The sequence below is a fragment of the Crassostrea angulata genome, chromosome 1 (genome assembly GCF_025612915.1).
Source record: "Crassostrea angulata isolate pt1a10 chromosome 1, ASM2561291v2, whole genome shotgun sequence".
Taxonomy (NCBI): domain Eukaryota; kingdom Metazoa; phylum Mollusca; class Bivalvia; order Ostreida; family Ostreidae; genus Magallana; species Magallana angulata.
The window spans coordinates 5707627-5727454 of record NC_069111.1 but is presented as its reverse complement, the minus strand read 5'-3'; the positions used below and the strand labels follow the sequence as shown (position 1 = coordinate 5727454).

The 19828-nt window shown below is 34.5% G+C and overlaps 2 protein-coding genes across 4 annotated transcripts; both read right to left on the bottom strand.

The window, feature by feature from the left end:
• Nucleotides 1-422: 422 nt before the first annotated feature.
• LOC128164790 (uncharacterized) lies at nt 423-6001 on the bottom strand. Of its 2 annotated transcripts, XM_052828789.1 has the most exons (8): nt 5920-5966; nt 5460-5479; nt 3728-4411; nt 3505-3610; nt 3209-3257; nt 2661-3096; nt 2387-2565; nt 423-2242 (listed from the first exon to the last, which is right to left on the bottom strand). In XM_052828789.1, the coding sequence occupies exons 3-8, from the start codon at nt 4401-4403 to the stop codon at nt 893-895; spliced, it is 2796 nt and encodes a 931-aa protein (XP_052684749.1). In that variant the 5' UTR covers nt 4404-4411; nt 5460-5479; nt 5920-5966; the 3' UTR covers nt 423-892. The 2 variants fall into 2 exon arrangements, with proteins under 2 accessions (XP_052684749.1, XP_052684739.1); XM_052828779.1 differs by lacking the exon at nt 5460-5479 and having other exon boundaries at nt 5920-6001.
• Nucleotides 6002-8175: 2174 nt separating this feature from the next.
• On the bottom strand, nt 8176-18123 carry LOC128157429 (zinc finger protein 675-like). 2 transcript variants are annotated; one of them, XM_052819985.1, is made up of 12 exons: nt 17996-18123; nt 16509-16658; nt 15624-15922; nt 14328-14592; nt 13985-14100; nt 13515-13620; nt 13039-13138; nt 12734-12921; nt 12270-12598; nt 11814-11954; nt 9605-9826; nt 8176-8954 (listed from the first exon to the last, which is right to left on the bottom strand). In XM_052819985.1, exons 2-12 carry the CDS (start codon nt 16636-16638, stop codon nt 8880-8882), a joined length of 1971 nt encoding a protein of 656 aa, XP_052675945.1. In that variant the 5' UTR covers nt 16639-16658; nt 17996-18123; the 3' UTR covers nt 8176-8879. The 2 variants fall into 2 exon arrangements, with proteins under 2 accessions (XP_052675945.1, XP_052675939.1); XM_052819979.1 differs by lacking the exon at nt 17996-18123 and adding an exon at nt 17834-17989.
• Nucleotides 18124-19828: the final 1705 nt, after the last annotated feature.

Below are 19828 nucleotides of genomic sequence, written 5' to 3'. Positions count from 1 at the left end.
CTGATAATTTACTAATGACGTTCGTGGTATATTGGAGAATAATGTACAGGGCATCTATTTGATCTCAGCAATAACTGTAGTAGAATACCATTAAAAATTCATATAAATTGGCCAAGACTTGTAAATTGTGGCGTAAATAAAAAGTATGATAGTTTTATTTTTTTTCCATAAAAAAGATCGGTGAAAAACTTTTTCTTTTTATTCTGATGCCACATCATTGCACTATATTCCTTTGGTTAAACTGAATTTAATTCAAAATGAATCTGACGAGAGAACAAGCATTTTTTAAAATTGTATTTACAATTGTATTAATACATACTTCGGTTATAGTTGTACGAATTGTGCACGAAGAGTAGCCTGGAAAAATAACTTAACAAGCAAAAGACTCTTCGATTAGTGTAAAGAACAACAACAGCCAGAACAACAATTGAAAGTTCCTTAATACTAAATATTTCACTGTTAAATATGACAAAGATAGTAGAAAAAACATTTTGATGCAATTTCTAAACAATTCTATTAGTTTTCAACATCTCTGTTAAAAGCAAACTAGGGCGCAAATTTTCATGGATCATTTAGGAAACATCCAACCTAGTGAGCGCAAATTGAAATAGCGAAAATTTCATCATAGAAAGCATGCTAGAGATAACACATCCAGAAGTCGGAACACTTTTGGAAAATTTCTCATTTACTACCTAACAACAACAACAAAGATCTTCTCAAACCATCTACCGGATAATTTGGCAAATATAGCCAAAAAAAAACCCCCAAAAACATATGGCTTCAATTCATGAGCTATTTCTTCATATCTTTGAACAGTAAAAATCACACTGTTACACATATTTTCATAGACTTGTCAAGAAACTTCTATACTAATGAACGCACATGGAAATTTCTAGGAAAGTCTCATCAGAGAGTGCATGCTGGATATAACGGATCCAGAAGTTGTGACACCTTTGGACGTGGCGCTGTGTCTAGTTTGCTGTGCTTTATATAAGAAGTCGGTTGCTTCGCGACCAATCAATGCTTCGCGTCTACACTCTTCTAAAACTTTGATACGAGACATATAGCCAGATTTCCGCTCTCTCTTTTCACCCTCTATCATTAATTCAATGTATTCTGCCGTATTCATCGGATTCTCATTGAGAGCGATTTCTTTCAGCTTGTTGTTACATTCGGTTACCTTGCTTAGAAGTTGGACAATACCTTTTTCTAGTTTTTTGACGTTTTCTGCCATTTTTTGCAAGACTTCTGTTTGTGAGCTAACCTGCTCTTTGGCTGTTGTATAAAGCTGCAACTTTTCACGGTAGGTTTTTGTTACTTTCTTTGAAACCCATCGTATGATATACGGGGTGTTGTGATGGGATTGCCACTGGCAATTTCCTGGACATTGTTTGCACTTTCCGGATTTGTCCATTGCTATGCAACTAGATTTTCGAGAATCATCGGGAATGAGACAATTTTCGTGGCAGGTGTAATTGCAGGTCAAGCAGTTTGTAGTGTGCTGTCCTTTCCCTGATATATCTTCTTTCTCCTGTACTTGTTCTGTTACCTCGTAAACAAAGTCTTTGTTTTCCTGTATTTGTTTTTTGTGTTTTTTAAATATATACATTTCTTCTTCCAGTACAGAGATTCTTCCTATTCCCGCTGTGATCAAGCTTTGCAGATTATGGACAGTATTTTCGAGATCTTGTCTCGTCTTCAGAACTTCCTTTGTCATCTGCAAACTTTTTGTTTCCATTCGATCTAGACGTTCGAAGAAACTGTCAAAACTATTCATTCCAATTTTCCAAAAGCCAGATGCAAGATCATCTTTACCTTGGTTTCCAGCAAACAATGCGGAATTATTAAACTTGAAATAATACTTGTGTGGCAGACGAGATTTTGCCAACGAAGCCAGCACTGGAGGTTCTTGTGCCTCGGCAAATGTAATGCAGATGCAAATGTTATCTTCCATATCTTTTCCAAACAAAGACAGAATGGCATCTAGTATATACTTCTGCGAAGGCGTTAGTCGGGCATCTGGGGCTTTTACCAAAAAACATACGGCATCAAGACAAGCCATTCCTTTATCTCCTGGTAACAGAAACATCTCTCGAATCTGTTCTATTATTTCTTTGTCACGTTGTATTCCTCTGGTGTCCCCGAACCCCGGTGTGTCTACAATATGTAGTGCGTAGTCTAATTTGGTTGCAACATCAGGATATATACTGTAGCATGTGATCCATTCTGTCTGTGATACAGCCTAAAGGTGAGAAAATAATAGTAATGAGGGAAAGAGAGGTCTGTTAATATTGTCAACTTCAATTCGTATGCAAACTTTTTTGTTTTAAAAAGTTTATATCTCTAGTTGGATGTCTAGTTGGATGGATAAAGTTTAAACAGTTACTTGATCTTTGTGTCTTCTTTTTTCTTCATCTTCAAGGTTAACTAAAGTAAAACGGAAATCGTCTTCCCAATTCACTTCAAACAAGTAATTCGCAAAACCGTCGATGAGAGTGCTTTTGCCACTTCCGGTTGCCCCAACCAGCATGATTGTTTTATCATGAAAACACAATCTACCGGAGCCTGTGAACAAGAACAAGAATAGCATTAGTTTTTTTTTGCTCGCTGTACCAAGTTACATTTGATATTTATAAAAATGAATACTAGCAAAATTTTACCTAAAGAGAGTTTCTTGGACTTGACTTTTTCATTTCTTGCATCTCTAACCTCATTTGTAGGAAGACGATATACACTTGGATTTCCAGATTTAGCGAGAGTTGAGCGATATTGCATTTGAAGACCAGGTGATTCTGGCGTATCAAATGTTTTACTCTCTGGACTGAAAGGGTATTCCTTTCCTTCTTTGGCATTTATAATACGAACTTTGAAGCAGTAGGACGTACGCGACTTTAAACCGGTTATAACCGCTCTGGATGAATCATGGGATACTGCTGACTCGTGAATTAACCATCGTCCGTCTGGAACCTCTTTATACTGAATTTGATATTCGAAGTCCGAGCTTAAACCGCAGATATTCTTCCATTGCAAAGTTATGCGATCGGATTTTGCGGAAACGAGAAATGGGGTTCCGGGCGTCATTTCATTTTTCTTGCCCTAAAACATATAAGTTTGATAAGTACAAGAACTCTATAGAGGAAGGTGTTTTATTGGGAATCTACGTGTGGGTGTGTTTGTGGGTGCACATAAATAAAATTATATGACTTACAACTGAATCACTGTAACAGTCTTCAAATTCTTCATCATCCGACATTTCGCTGTAAAGAAAATGATAATGAAATTAGTGAAACTACCTACAAGATGTTTTGTTTATTTATTGGCCGTTAAACTTGTATCTACAATTTTAGTTCTTGCTTATACGTGTTTGTTACATAGAAGTAATCTTTTATAAGTGGCAAAGAACAGTTGCATGATTAGCTTCCAACAAGGAAGAGGCTCGTTTGATAAGGCAAATCATATAGAAACATTCCAAACGAAAGAAGAAAAGTATATGTATGAGTAAACCTTTCTTCGTGGTCATGACGCATGTCCTGGGGCTTGTTTTCACAGAGTATATCGAGGATTTGTTGTTGATTTTTGCGAGTGTCAATCCCGTGTTCACGTAACACTTCTATTAAAATTTAAAACAAAAATGAAAATTAAAATGACATGCGCGTAATTTGCAGAATTAACGTGTTTTTTGCGGGGTTGTATAAAAATACATTTTGTTTTTATGTATAGTGTTTACCCATATTCCGCTTGGCGCGCAGTGCGTGACTTCTTGTGCATTTAGTGCCAAATTTACAGCTTCCCTTTACAAAGAAGCTACAGAGATGAAGAAACTGACAGGAGTCTTTTTTACTGCATCCACCTGCCGTGTTGTAGAAGGTGCAGATCTGAGGCGGACGAGACGTCCTAGACCGTCTGTTGTGTTGTTGCTGTATCCATTCTTTCAGCTTTTCTGGATCTATGTAGTCCATGTACTTCTCTTGTAAAATCCGCAAATTATGCTGAGAGTGCAAATCATGTCCAAATGGACATTTCTGTGCTTTGGCTTGCCTGCATTTATTTTGAAGGAAATATTTGCAAACATGTAGGGATCTACACATTGGGTAACCACCACATTTCCTCGGCTGGTCGCATACCTCAAACTCAAAAGCTAAAGCCACATTCGTCTGAGATGGTCCCCTCCTTGTGGCTTCCAGCTCAAACACATTAGGATAAGCTTTCAGTATTTTCAATAAATTTTCAACGTTAAGATGCGTAAGCTGTGGAATTTGGTGCATGAAACCCAGTAGATCTGTGGAAGTCAGCTGACCACCATTAGATACAATCAAATAGATAGCATTCCTAGCCACGAAAACGGCGAACTGGGCGTCATATAATGGTGGGTCATTGGTAACCTTCTTTTCTCTTCTTTGCATGACTGGTGCTACAAAAAAATGAGAATAATAAACCCCAGCGATCATATTATGGCTGAATAGAGATAGCTATATAGAGCCACGGGGACCACATTGCTCACCTTAGCAACACTGCCCGACCCTGGTCAAGTAACAAACTAGCTTTACTATGCGTCAATAAAAAACAAAGGGAGAAGGTCAGGGATCTGATTGTTTAGACATACTAGTAACTGAACCAATAATTAGTAATCTTGTAATCTTGCTACTTCAATTATTTCACATACCTTTCCCCCGTGCTCTTCATTTGATTAAGATTATAAGAACACTTTATTTAGATAAATGATATCTTAACATGTGTTCAACTTGAAATGACAAAAAGGTTGCAATTTAGGAGAACATAGCTTTTAAAAAATGTTGGTCATGGAGTAAAACAGAGGAATTTTACGAGAAATATGTAGAGGTCACCACAATGAAAAGTACGTCTTAAAAATAATTACATTACAAATATTACTCTCCATGATCAGGATGAGGCTGCAATATATCTATCTATCTATCTATCTATCTATCTATCTATCTATCTATCTATCTATCTATCTATCTATCTATCTATCTATCTATCTATCTATCTATCTATCTATCTATCTATCTATCTATCTATCTATCTATCTATCTATCTATCTATCTATCTATCTATCTATCTATCTATCTATCTATCTATCTATCTATCTATCTATCTATCTATCTATCTATCTATCTATCTATCTATCTATCTATCTATCTATCTATCTATCTATCTATCTATCTATCTATCTATCTATCTATCTATCTATCTATCTATCTATCTATCTATCTATCTATCTATCTATCTATCTATCTATCTATCTATCTATCTATCTATCTATCTATCTATCTATCTATCTATCTATCTATCTATCTATCTATCTATCTATCTATCTATCTATCTATCTATCTATCTATCTATCTATCTATCTATCTATCTATCTATCTATCTATCTATCTATCTATCTATCTATCTATCTATCTATCTATCTATAGGATACCAGTATATTAAATACTGACCATGATCGATGAAGTACTAGCTGCAAAAGAGTTGTCAGTCTGCATGAGTAACATAAATTTGTTTTTGCTTGGAACTTCAATTAATGTTTTAGATTCACTAATCGGAGTTTTGAATGAAATTATCACTTGACGTGAACAACATGTTTACTAAAATTTATATGAACTGGTGAGCTAATAATGGCTGCATTTCGGGCGGGGTTGTATAGTCCACATGAGTTTATAATCTTTATCATATATATAGCCATTTAGCAGGATTTGAAATTAAAAAATAGAAATGTCCACTAAAATTCTATCAAAACAATTTTTTTTCTTCAAATAATGATGTTGATTCAAGTCTAATTGCTTTATACACCGTATAACAACTCATTATGTTTATGCTCAGTGGACGATAATTTCGGACTCTTTGTAGTAGATATTTTAATTAAATTCACCACTTTTATACATTGCAGGAAATATTTACCTTGCATTTCAACGATAATTGATCCGTCTTCCTCTATTTTCTCTTTGTTTTCCGCGTAATCACACACCGCATGTGGCCTACTTGAAAGTATGAAGTCCCGTTTCAGAAAATAGAAAAAAAAATGCACACAATGTTTTTTCGCAAAACACAGCGACAGATAAGCTGAAAGAGGACTAGGGCCACTTAAAAAAATATTTTTTATCTCGTAATTACGAGAAAAGATCTCGTTATAACGAGTTAATTATCTCGTTATTACGAGAAAAGATCTATTTAATATTGCGCGTTTCATTATTCTATGCAATGTCTATTATTATACACATACTTAGCATAGTCATCGTTTAATTTGATATAGAATCGGATCAAGCAGTTTTAAAGAAATTTAAGAAGAAGTAGCAAAGCAGATCGATTAATAAATTCATTGAACTATTTATTAATTATAGGATGCGTATAATTTGTTTTCAAACTCCAAAATGTTCATATACAAAATCAATAATTTTCAATATAAATGAAGATTTTGAATGAACATATAAAACACAATTTGGGTAAATCCTATTTATCCTTGACTGAAACTATGTAGTCATTAAAGTTATCTGTAACAATAGGAAATGGTTTTTTGGGACAATAGGACTACCTGGTATTTACATGGAGTGGGATTATAATATAATATATAAGTTGAAAAGTAAAATTACATGAAGTTCTTTCCACTGATATTCATATAAGATAAAATGTCAAATCCGATCATTTTAATATGTAGAAATTAATGAAAAATGATCGTTGTTATTTAAATATTGATCAAATTGGAATTCTTTTCAGAAACGCACCATTTTATAGATATCTTTTCTCGTAATAACGAGATCTTTCTCGTAATAACGAGATAATTAACTTGTAATAATGAGATCTTTTCTCGTATTAACGAGAAAATTATCTCTTTTCTCGTTATTACGAGATCTATTCTCGTAATAACTGGACAATTATCTCGTAATATAGAGATCTTTCAACGAGATAATTAACTCGTAATAACGAGATCTTTTCTCGTTATTACGAGATAAAAATATTTTTTTATGTGGTCCTATTCGTCTTTCGTAAGCTTAGCAAAAATAATTTTAAAAAATTTAAAAATCGGAATTCATGATTGATCAATATACAAAATTGAAATTATATCAGGTAGAAATGATATTTTAATTTTTTTTTTAATAAATACACATCCACACTGTTATTTAAACAATAAATTACCTTTATATTTTATGAATAAAAGTGTATTTGAAATTAGCTACACTGTAAATGCATTTGAAATCGATTTTAAAGGGTGACTAACGTATGCGTGTATATATCGACCGCTTCATTGCCAACTGGATCGCGTGCATTCCAATTTAGTCAGTTTTTGTGAGATCTCTTACGAAATAAATGTGAGTGAATACCTAGCGAATGTAAATATATTTACATTTACCTACTATTGAGTTATTTGTATTATTTGGAGCAATAAACTTCCAAAATACATTATCTTCTACATCTATATTTGTTATTGTACGTTCCAAGGCAAAAAATACGTTTATTTAATTTCATGGATACGCTTTTCGTTTTAAAAATTTTATATGTACACCTGTGTCATATTGAAAATTAAATTTTTAATGACTATTTGGTAATACATACAAAATTCATAATTTTATGAGTTTTCAAAATTATGAATTTTATATTTTCACCAATCCATTACATTCAGCATTTAAAATATCACACATGGAATTATATATATATTAATCGCCCTGTATGCTACTTGGAAATAGTATACAATATTTTCAGAACAAAAACGTACATAAACATAAGAAACCACCAATATTATGTATGACACAAATAGATATATTGCTTGTAAAAATGATAGACAAGTACTATTTGATGAGGCCTGGGAAACCTGCAAGAATTTATTCAATATCTAGAGCAACCCTCTCTCATATTCATCAAGTTAATATGCAATTTATTATAATCTATTTTATATGAATACTTGAACAAAAAAAAAAAAGAAATAGGTAAAATTCCAGTATCTAAAAGGTAAAACATTTCGCTATTTACTTTACTTAAAAATCTTTTATAGCTTAATAAAATTTTAATATATCTTATTTTTAGTAGATCAGATGGTTAAATTGTTGAACATACAGCCTCCTTAAATGAGGGGAGACAACCTGACCATGAATTACATTACATGTATAACATGCAAAATAAAAGGAGTCTGTATGCCACACTATTACAAAAATCAACATCCTGTGATTAGTAGAAGGCTTTATTATGAGGAATATAACAATATACATGTAGTATCACATGAACAAGAATACCCGGCATAAACGGGTGTCGGACATTGTACAGTAGCTACATACTGCCCAAAAACATCAAGTGGCCTAATCATTTGCTTGAACAACTATGGCAAAATCTTTCAATCCAAACATCTGTATTCACTTTTTTTTTCAATTTGCAACACCTAACAGAAAAATACATGAAAACACACAAATGTTCAACTGGAAATATAAACGAAAAGAAATGAATTGAAAATTTAATATAAATGAAAAGAAATAAATTGAAAATTTAACAGATAACAAACAGAGCTAAATACGGGTCAAACCCTGAACTGTAGTGATATAATTCTTCGTAACTTTTAACCAATGGACAGTTGTTGAGTAATGCAATTTTGTATTATTTGCTATTCAGTAATGTACAAGGTACCAGAAAGCTTAAGAATTTCTTATAAAAAATAAATCTCTGCTACATTCATGTCTTTGCCCTCAGGAGAATGTCATTCAACTGCTGTCATATATATGACAAACTCATCTCACAATAAATTTTTACAATATTTCAGAGATTAAAATAAGGAATTTGCAAACAAACTCAGTATAAATACATAATGTTTGAATGTGAATAAACATTAATCCAGAATTGTATGGGGGTGAAGTTCACTAGGAAGAGGTGAAGGTTACTCAGGAGTCATCCTGTACGTACTGGACGACATACGTCTCACCATCACCAAACTCCCCCGTCATTGTCTGAATTATCTACAACAAATGAAACAACTGTTCTTTAAAAAAAATAATCTAGTTTGAAAATAATAACACAAAATGTCTACAAGTATATGGTATATAAATTATACCACAGGAATGGTTACAAATGATGATTAGAGTAACTACAGTTAAACTTCGATATCTTGAACACTGGTATCTCAAATATAATGGATATGTCGAAGTGGTTTGTAAGTCCCAACCACTTTTTTTTAAAGTATTTCACCCTTGATATATAAATTTAAACTTCATCAGTTACTGTAGAAATACACTGAATCTTATCTGCATATTGCAGTTAGACCCTTCATTTTTTTTTTTTAAGAAATAAAAAAAATTTAAGAAATCCATGGCTATAATAGCTTGAAATCTCTTGCACTCACTGAGAAATAACAAATACATGTACACGTATATATACCAGAATACAAGATTTTAATGCAATTGTAAGAATTGTGGGCTACAGTATGTACAATAAAATGGAAACTTAATAACCTTTTAGTTGTCAAAAGACATCATACTGTTAACAAACCACACCTGAAGCCTGTTCAGCAAAGCTAGAGCTTGCTAATGCTTGCTTGAATTATTTTATATCCCTGCAACACAAATTCAGGCCTCCAGTTTATAATTTCCTGGGTTGACCTTTGACCTACCTGTTGTTCGCCGCCTTCCACCTCCGTGGTGATGATGATGTTCTGTGACAGTCCATCCTGACCCATTTCTGTGGACTGACCTTGATCCATCGCATTCTGAATGACCACGTCAGCTGAGTTATTCCCTTGGATAAGGATATTTTTCTGGTCCTCATTTTGAACTGTTGCTGTAGAAATCACCGAGTTTGCAGAAGAGGGCTGAGTGCGAACATCACCAGACACCTATAATTACAGGTACGAGCATCAACTATTGATAGTTCTCTCTCTAAAACTGGCTCAAAATCAATATTACAATTTACCAAAGTAAGCCATATCTGATTTGGCAAAATGGCCGACGTTTACTTGGGTGTTGTCATCAACTGAAATTTTTGGACAATTTCTCTAATATAAACAAAGTAAAAATGACTATGCAAACATACAGATATACTTTTGCATTATATCCTTGGATGTGAAATAATCTTAGAACTTTCTTCATTTAGCGCTTCTTACTAAATATGAAGGGCGACTACTCAATATAAACAACAACTCTTTCCAGTCAAGGTCATGAAAATTTGGATTTCATTTTGAACATTTTTACCTAAGTTTTAATCAATATTTTTCCCATGCTTTTTTAAAATGATATGTCTGATAGTTATGTGTGGCTAAAAATGTGTTGATCTCTTTTCCTGCTGCTCTGTTTAATTGGACATAGAATTTGTGTTATCATTCATTTAAACAAACTATATGCAATTTGTAAAGAGACGAACAATGTACCGGTAACAGTTTTAGTCAACAAAAATCAAGTTTTTCGATTCTTAAAGGCATGTTTTTTGTCATTTCTGGTGATTTTTAAATGGGATTCAGTCATCTCGCAGTGCCCTTTTTCAACAACTTTCACTCCCTGTAGTGATCATTAGGTCTTACCTGTACTTGCTGTGCATTAGCTGGCAGGGACCCTCCCTGTAGTGATCACTAGGTCTCACCTGTCCTTGCTGTGCATTAGCTGGCAGGGGCCCTCCATGTAGTGATCATTAGGTCTCACCTGTACTTGCTGTGCATTAGCTGTAGTGATCATTAGGTCTCACCTGTCCTTGCTGTGCATAAGCTGGCAGGGACCCTCCCTGTAGTGATCATTAGGTCTCACCTGAACTTGCTATACATTAGCTGTATAGTGATCATTACATCTCACCTGTACTTGCTGTGCATTAGCTGGCAGGGGCCCTCCCTGTAGTGATCATTAGGTCTCACCTGTACTTGCTGTGCATTAGCTGTAGTGATCATTAGGTCTCACCTGTCCTTGCTGTGCATAAGCTGGCAGGGACCCTCCCTGTAGTGATCATTAGGTCTCACCTGAACTTGCTATACATTAGCTGTATAGTGATCATTACATCTCACCTGTACTTGCTGTGCATTAGCTGGCAGGGGCCCTCCCTGTAGTGATCATTAGGTCTCACCTGTACTTGCTGTGCATTAGCTGTAGTGATCATTGGGTGTCACCTGTACTTGCTGTGCATTAGCTGGCAGTGACCCTCCCTGTAGTGATCATTAGGTCTCACCTGTACTTGCTGTGCATTAGCTGTAGTGATCATTGGGTGTCACCTGTACTTGCTGTGCATTAGCTGGCAGTGACCCTCCCTGTAGTGATCATTAGGTCTCACCTGAACTTGCTATACATTAGCTGTATAGTGATCATTACATCTCACCTGTACTTGCTGTGCATTAGCTGTAGTGATCATTGGGTGTCACCTGTACTTGCTGTGCATTAGCTGGCAGGGACCCTCCCTGTAGTGATCATTAGGTCTCACCTGTACTAGCTGTGCATTAGCTGGCAGTGACCCTCCCTGTAGTGATCATTAGGTCTCACCTGTACTTGCTGTGCATTAGCATTTGCTGGCAGGGACCCTCCCTGTAGTGATCATTAGGTCTCACCTGTACTAGCTGTGCATTAGCTGGCAGGGACCCTCCCTGTAGTGATCATTAGGTCTCACCTGTACTTGCTGTGCATTAGCTGGCAGGGGCCCTCCATGTAGTGATCATTAGGTCTCACCTGTACTAGCTGTGCATTAGCTGGCAGGGACCCTCCCTGTAGTGATCATTAGGTCTCACCTGTACTTGCTGTGCATTCGCATTAGCTGGCAGGGACCCTCCCTGTAGTGATCATTAGGTCTCACCTGTACTAGCTGTGCATTAGCTGGCAGGGACCCTCCCTGTAGTGATCATTAGGTCTCACCTGTACTTGCTGTGCATTAGCTGGCAGTGACCCTCCCTGTTCCGCACTAGTGATCATCTCCACCAGGGTCAGCAGACTGCTGGCGATCGAGTTCTGATTGGTATCCTCACTCGATTCCATCGGACCATTCTCCTCTGTCATCTGTAGCAAGCCAAAATAAGATTTTGTAGAGATAATTAAATCCTTCTTTTATGGACATGTGTCCAAAAACAATATTTATTTTGTATTGTATTTATTTTCATACAGAAACCACAATTTCTATTCACAGTTAGGATATGCTAAGACCTTTGTAGTATGTGACACGACATTATACATAGATCTATACACATGTTAAAGAATGAGGTATTTTAATGATTTCTCTATGTGATATCATTAAGTAAAAGAAATAGAATATATGCAATTTGTCACCCCTACGAAGCATTGTAAAGTTTAGACATCTCTTTAGTTGTGGGGTACCTTTTCAGTGGCTGATTCCGTTTCGTCTTTCCCATCAAGAGCAAGATGATCATGATCAAGACCAGACACCTCTTCCTCGATGATATTTTGACTTTCCATGCTCAGGTCCTCCATACCATCTGCCTTCCTACTTTTAACCATCTCCATGTGGTCATGGTTAAGAGCAGAGAAATCATTGCTTACATCCATCTGTAGCCCTCCCTCTGCATCTTCCTCCGCCCTTAGTCGCTCAATCAACTCTCGCTTGAGGCGTAATTTACGCTTGTACTTTGGCTCATCTTCAGAGTGGACACACATGTGAACCTCTAAATTTTGCTGCCTCAGAAATCCTGTTTGGAAAAAATTCAGTTCTACCTTTAAGAAAACTACAGTCTTGAAAAATGCAAGCAATAAGCAGCATTCACATATGCAATTTCAATGCTCTTCTGTGGGAAAAACTAATGAACCATTGCCTGATAATTTACCTTTGAAGCAGATAGGACAGCTGAAGGGCATGCCATTTTTGTGGATAAGTTTATGTCTTTTCAAGGTCTTGCTCTCTTTGAATGCTTTATCACACTCATCACACTTGAATGGCTTCTCTCCCGTGTGTGTTCTCTGGTGTGCCAAGAGATGGGCGTTCTGGGTAAAAGCCCGCCCACATTCTTGACACCTAAACCACAAAATAAAAACATTGAGACCTATAGTAATTGAAAATGCAAAACAGATTGAGAATATCTGGAGGATTTTTAAACAACTAAATAGATGCTTCCAGGTGACACACACTTACCTGTACGGTCTCTCTCCGCTGTGGGTCCTGTGATGCTTTTCTAGGTGTGGCTTCGTACGGAAACTCTTAGTACACACCTTGCATTGATAGGGCTTCTCACCTGCAATAGTGATGCAGAAAGCCAATTAAAACTTTTTATAGTTCAAATATATTCTTATCAGAACAAATGCATGCTTACTTTATTTTGAGAAATTTCAGATGTTTTGAGGGGACAATACAAGGTAACACTTAAAAAAAAATGTTTGTTTGGAATTTCTGCCTGGAGGTTTCTATACCCAAGAGGGAGAGAGGTAATTTTTTTTTTCATTTCCCAAACTTGAAGTTCAATCTATTAAAAATTGGCTAAAATTAAAAATCACTACTTAAAAAAAGTTTTTTATTTCTTGCTAATAAAATTTTATCAGTGAGGCGGGAGGCAATTCTGAACAAAAAATTAATTTATTTTCAGTCCAGTGACAATTTTAATTTCTGTGTACCTGTGTGTGTGCGTTTATGCTTGGGAAGCTGGTTCTGAGTTGTGAAGCACTTTCCACAAATATCACACTTGTACGGGCGCTCACCAGTGTGTGTTCGCATATGGATCTGAAAACAGGAAGCAAACTATGACTCCCACTTACTTCCTCAATGTTACATATTTACAACTCTTATTTATTGTAGTTCAACAAATTCATGAATAGTATCAATTTTCTAATTTTAATTTAATGCATGTACCAGAAAAAATTCTCATAACCTGGTAAATAATAAAGGATCATTTTTTATATGAGCAATGGCAGTTTGAAATATATTTTGTAATTTAAAAAAATGTATCATTTTTTAGTGTTTAAAGATAGACATTGGATGTCCTATGAATTCAAAAATAAGCTGAACTGTTTCATGTTGTAGTTACATCATGTTATTACAAGTTATAATTACCCTTGTAATTAAAATCATTGTGCTTATACTGTACCTGTAAATCGTCTTTGCGACGGAAGTTTTTAGGACAGGCACTACACTGATATGGCCTCTCTCCACTGTGTATGGATGCATGGGAAATTAGATTGTGCTTGTAAAGAAACTCCTTCCCTACAAACAAAATAAACAAAATCCAGCTCATCATCTAAATTTTGTTAATTTTCACAATTTCAAAGTTAGATTATCATCCTAGATGAAAAATTTAGCAGAACAGCTTAATAATATACATGTAACCATTACAATAAAAATATTTTAACAAAAGCAATAATTACATCTTGATTTGCAACTTGTACATAATTATCTGACTCCAAAAAAAAAGTATTCACAATTTCACATACCACACACATCACATTTGGGAAGCGACTCTCCACTGTGAAATTTCATGTGAGCAAGAACATGAGTTTTCTTCCTGAAATGTTTCCCACAGTCATCACATTTGTACGGCCGGTTCTCAGAGCTGTTGTTAAGGTTGTAGATCTTTGGGGGGACTGCTTCCACGGCCTTCTGTAGTGTGACCCCCAGGGCTCGTTCTACGTCAGCCTTTTGTTGTTGGTCTGCCTCCAGTATGCGCTCAATGATGATGGTTTCATTGCCATCTGCATGCTGTGAGCATTAATATCACGTCATTAAATATCTGTTTTTCTACATGCTTTTTCTTTACACAAAATATATATTATGAACCAAAGTACCAGTAGATTGTACACTTACACCCCAATCCCTCCTCATAAAATTCTCTTCAAAAGCAAGAGTTACTTTTCATTGCAATTAACCTTAATATTTGAACTAACTGAAATTCTATGTATGTTTAAACATCCTTGAATATTGTTTATTTTGTAAATTCTTTTACATGTCATATACTCCTGTCCCATGTTTAAATTTGTCTAGTTTAGATTCACACAAAATTGATAGCACAGGGGAATAAAAATTATGGAGAATGAACACCATCTAATAACTATGTACCTCTATATAACAGTCAAAGTACTGAAGAACTGCATGGGAGTTGATTTTGTCGATGTTTATATATTTTAAAATCAATGATATGTTATTTTGCATGACAAGTACATGTAGTTTCTAATTTGAATTACGCACATTTTTATAATATGAATTTTGGACTTTTTCGACAAGAATGTCGAGAAACCCCCATATGAATCATGTTAAATAATATTTAAAGATAAAATTAATTCAATCAAACTATGTATCAGTGGTAGAAATAATTCTCGAAAATTGTATGGATCCAAGCAATATTGAACTCTAGTCTCGTTCAACCAAACGCTCGGCTGACACCGTAAATCTCCGACAAGGATTTACAGAGACAGCCGAGTGTGGAGTTGAACGAGACTATATTGAACTCTGGCGTAGGAATACATACGACTACAAAAAATATTAATATTGTTCGTACTATTTAAAATCTGACTATTTTCACGGTATTTATAAATAAGTTTCCATGAAAAACAATGCTTTAGCATACATTGCATCGAATTTATCAATTATTTTCAAGAACTAAGTCTTGTCGGAAGCAATGATTTGTGCTGAGGTCCAAACACTGTTTCACTTTCAGTTTGTCTGAGTAACTGCATAGGAGAATTCAATAAATCAACTCCCAAAAAGGTATCAGAGGAAGGACCTGAAATTACCTGTATAACTGTAGAAGGTACGTGCGGTAAGGCCTGTATCTTTTGATTGGTCATGGTCATAGTGTTACCAACGACAACCACCTTCCTTCCCATCTGATCCTGTAGCGCTATTACAGAGCCTTGCTGTGATTGGTTGGGCTGCTGCGACAGTTGCCCAATCACGCTCGTCTGGTCTTGAGATTCATCCTCCGTTTGTTTGGACTCTGCCTCAATCTCCCGCTGACATTTTTGACAATGAACGGGTTCTGGTGTCTCCCCATTGATGGCTTTCTGACAGATTTCACACTGCTTTGGAACTTCTGAAGAATATAAGTACTAATAACTATTAATAAAGTTATATGAACCTGTATGAAAAAAAGTGCACATAATTGTATCATTCTGCAGATAAAAAACTTTTAAGCAGCTTTATCTGTTCATAAAGCATATTTCGTGAAAGCTGTAAAACTCTGACATAATAAAACAATAACAAGAGCAGGCATTATGGTAGTTTTCTCAGTCATTTAAGCAACAGTTTTGTAAATTAAATCGACATCCAAAATCTGTTTGCATTTTAAAACATCCTGGCAGAACTTCATGAGTATTAGAAGAGCATTGAATGATTTTATTTCGTTAGAATCATCTAGATGTTGAGACAAGTTTACGTTGTTAATACATGTATTTTAAAATGTATGAAAACCTACTTAAAACTCTAATAAAGTTTAATAAGACCAAGGTGTTATAAGATTCATAAAAAAAATAACACCCATAAAATATAGTTTTTCAAGGTATTACGTAAAGTAAAACCAAGGGACATAATCCAGTTAAATTATATTCTGTATAATTGTAAAGAAAATATGTTAATTATTATCACAGTTATTATATCCTGAAAATTACAACAATTCCTACCCTCTGTGATAATTGTCCATCCATTGATCTGGAAGAAAGCATAGATGGCAATTTCTTGCTCCGGAGTTACTCTTAATGACAGCAAACGATTTTCACCTCCTGGTGCTGAAGTTAGTTCTAGAGTTGCCATTGCTTTATCATGTCAACACCCTTCAAAAAACAAAAATCATAAATCACTTGTCATATCTTATATCAAATTAGACATTTATACTTTTCCAGCAATGCTACTTGTCTTATGTTTGCTGAAAGTGTTCAAAAAAAGGGTGCTGATAATTAAATAAGTTATATATTTCGATCTATATACATGTATACATAAAATCAAAGCACCTAACATAAACATATGATCGGCATTTTAATCTTTATGCTGACGTGAATTCATAAGTACGCATTATTTCCCCTTTTATCTCCAACTATATACTGCCATATTATTTCTTGTTATGCTAATTGCTTCACATTACGCTGAGAGAACTATTCATGCTTTACTGCATTCAGGTATTTCATTTCATACAGATATATTACTGAACTTGTTATATTGGATGTAAAGATTTGTAGGAACGCATTATGAAAAACATAACCACTGCATTGGTAAGGAATATCCAATAAAAGACGAAACAAAACAGCTGATTCAATCCAGACAGACATATTTTGAAAATCATCGATCATTGTAGAACATTTATGCTCTCTAAATGAATGACACACATGTTAAATGTGAATGTGAAGTAAGGCAGCCCTATCTGTGCAAGATAATGTGTGGATACCTTGGAATTCTGTCAAAGATTATACCTTTTTTATTATTGATGGTACCTTTTATTTACATTTTTTATTATTTATTGTAGCTTTTATTTACATTTTTTAAACATATCATTAAATGGGTAGTTCATGCATTTAGATGCATGTGCACCCTGAATGCCCGACCAGAAATCAACTGTCCATAACTTTCTCGACTGGTATATATATATACACCCCATTAACAGTTAAGATGCGATCAAACCATATGCATTTATGAATTCGTGTCGGCTTGAAGGTTTTACTTCAAATATATGCATTAAAGTGTCAAAACAGTCATATCAAAACAGCTCGCTGAATCAGAATCAATAACAGACCCTGTCTACATGTACAGTACTAATCTCACAACTTGTGTTCTCTTCTCTACCATGTATACATTTTATATACATATGCAATAATACTTTCAAAATTATGATATTCTCGCCTAATTCTTTTACTTCCAAGGGGATGCGAAATTCAACAGTTAGAAATGAAAGTAGAAAGCTCATAAAACAAATCTAGATACATGTACACAGTCGACCGCTACATATTGTTAAAACCTTTAAAGCGGGAAGACGTGAAAAACATGTAGCCACCATTTTGAATGTGAACAATCTTTTTTGCCTTCTTATATTTTTTTCACTTATAACTTTAATTCCTCTGCTTAATAGTTCTATTTCGGTAACATGTGACCCTTCTGTTACCAATAACTCTCGGAATACCTTTTGGAGTGTATCCGAAGGTCTAGAAGTTCGAGATGCCCTTCTTCTCGACTTGGCGTCCCTTCTCGAACGGAAAGAGCCGAGGTAATCCGTGATAAAGCGTACCTCAGACGCTTTACATTAGAGAAAATCACATCAAACGTCTGAAAGATCGAGATGAAAATGCTGGGGCCTACGAGGGGGTAAAAAAAATAAATAGAATTTATATTGATTACACCAAATGTTAAAAAAAGAGATAATGATTATTATAAAGCAAAAAATAATGGGCCATTTCTCAATGATTTTCATATTTTAGGAAATCATAATCCTTAAAAAATTCAAGTTGATATAATTATTAAATTTTGGGGAATATTGTGGTGATGAGGGGAGGGTGTTACCTTCCACCCCTTTGACAATGCCAATTATTACATAGGTAATGAAATATTAGAAATAGTAATATTGCGTCCTTTTTATTTCACCTTTCTTTTTTAAAGACAAAACATATACATATAGACTATAGATAATAATTATTTGATTTATACCGTCGATTTGATTTGAACATATTTTTATTGTACAAAAACACAATATAGGCCTACCGTCTTTTTTTGCGTATATATTGGTGTGAAACACATGTCCAAAACACACCACGCAGACCGGGATTTATCGGATTTGACCACGCCACGACCGAAATATTATCACCTCATAATACCCATAGAATGATTCCTTATTCCTTAGATATATATCGACAAAAAGGAATGTTTGAAATATTCGGTGTAAAAATCTGAACAGATTTCTTTTTTTAATTTCATTTTTTTTTTTTACCAAATCAGAAACATAAATGGGGCATATGGTCACGACTTTGGTCAAATTCTATTTTCTGTTAAAAATTGATATTACAATGCTATAGGAATGCATTTGTAGGGCCTATCGACCAACCAAAGTTTTAGAGTCAATCGTAAAGTTATAAGCCAAATTAAGGACCCAAAATTCTTTGTCATGTAAACAAGGCTCGTGCCCCAGTTTTGTTAACACGGGTTCAATATACACTCTGTACCAGTATGACAAATCTTTTTCAAGCTGATTTATCCATCTTTTTATTTATTTTAAGCATAAGTAAACAGTTCCTTATGTTTAACACATTAATTTTAATTCAGTTTAAAATTGGAATTTTTCACTTCAACTTTCAAAATATAAACAAAAGTTTAGTTTCATAGCAAAGAATTGTAAGCTCTGTAACTTGCTTATATCTCAACAAAGACACTCAAATTTTGGTTCAAGCTTATTAAAAATGCAATACTTAATTAAGCATTGTAAACCAAAATCGTGACCATGTCCCTTTAAGTTTGATTTTGTCCCTTTGGTTTTTTTTTTTTTTTTTTTTTTTTGGGGGGGGGGGTCGATTTCTTTATTTAAAAAAAGGGGGGTATTCAAAACTTGGGGGGATACGTTTCTGGCAAGTTCTGGCAATTTTCATTATGACTGAGAATAAATTAAACACAGAATAAACTTAGCTGCACATGCAGTTTCACATATCTTTTTTTAGATGCATGACTTTTTCGCGTTTTGTTCTTTTATTATAATTTAAGTAAATTCATTTTTAACAAGAATCATATTTTATGCACTTGAAAATTAGCAAAAAATCACAGCTCTGCAGAGAAAAAGTTATACAGTGTATAGTAACATGTAAATGTAGCGTGACCTTTATGTACCTCAACAATTTATTAATAGAATACTTGTCCCCCAACCTATCTTTAGATCAAGGGGTCTTTTAAAGGTTGTAAGCTAGCAATGTTCTAAAGACATTTGTTTACATTATATTTTTCATAAAAAAATTATTTAATACTTGAGATTTTA

Coding starts and splice junctions, on each gene's coding strand:
- LOC128157429 (XM_052819985.1), bottom strand. CDS start 16,638: ATGGCAACTCTAGAACTAACTTCAGCACCAGGAGGTGAAAATCGTTTG. Junction 11,955..12,269: donor CGGAATCAGCCACTGAAAAG/GTACCCCACAAC, acceptor GGCTTGCTACAG/ATGACAGAGGAGAATGGTCC. Junction 9,827..11,813: donor CTAATGCACAGCAAGTACAG/GTGAGACCTAAT, acceptor CTGTAATTATAG/GTGTCTGGTGATGTTCGCAC.
- LOC128164790 (XM_052828779.1), bottom strand. Junction 3,258..3,504: donor CGTCATGACCACGAAGAAAG/GTTTACTCATAC, acceptor TTTTCTTTACAG/CGAAATGTCGGATGATGAAG. Junction 3,097..3,208: donor ACTGTTACAGTGATTCAGTT/GTAAGTCATATA, acceptor TATATGTTTTAG/GGCAAGAAAAATGAAATGAC.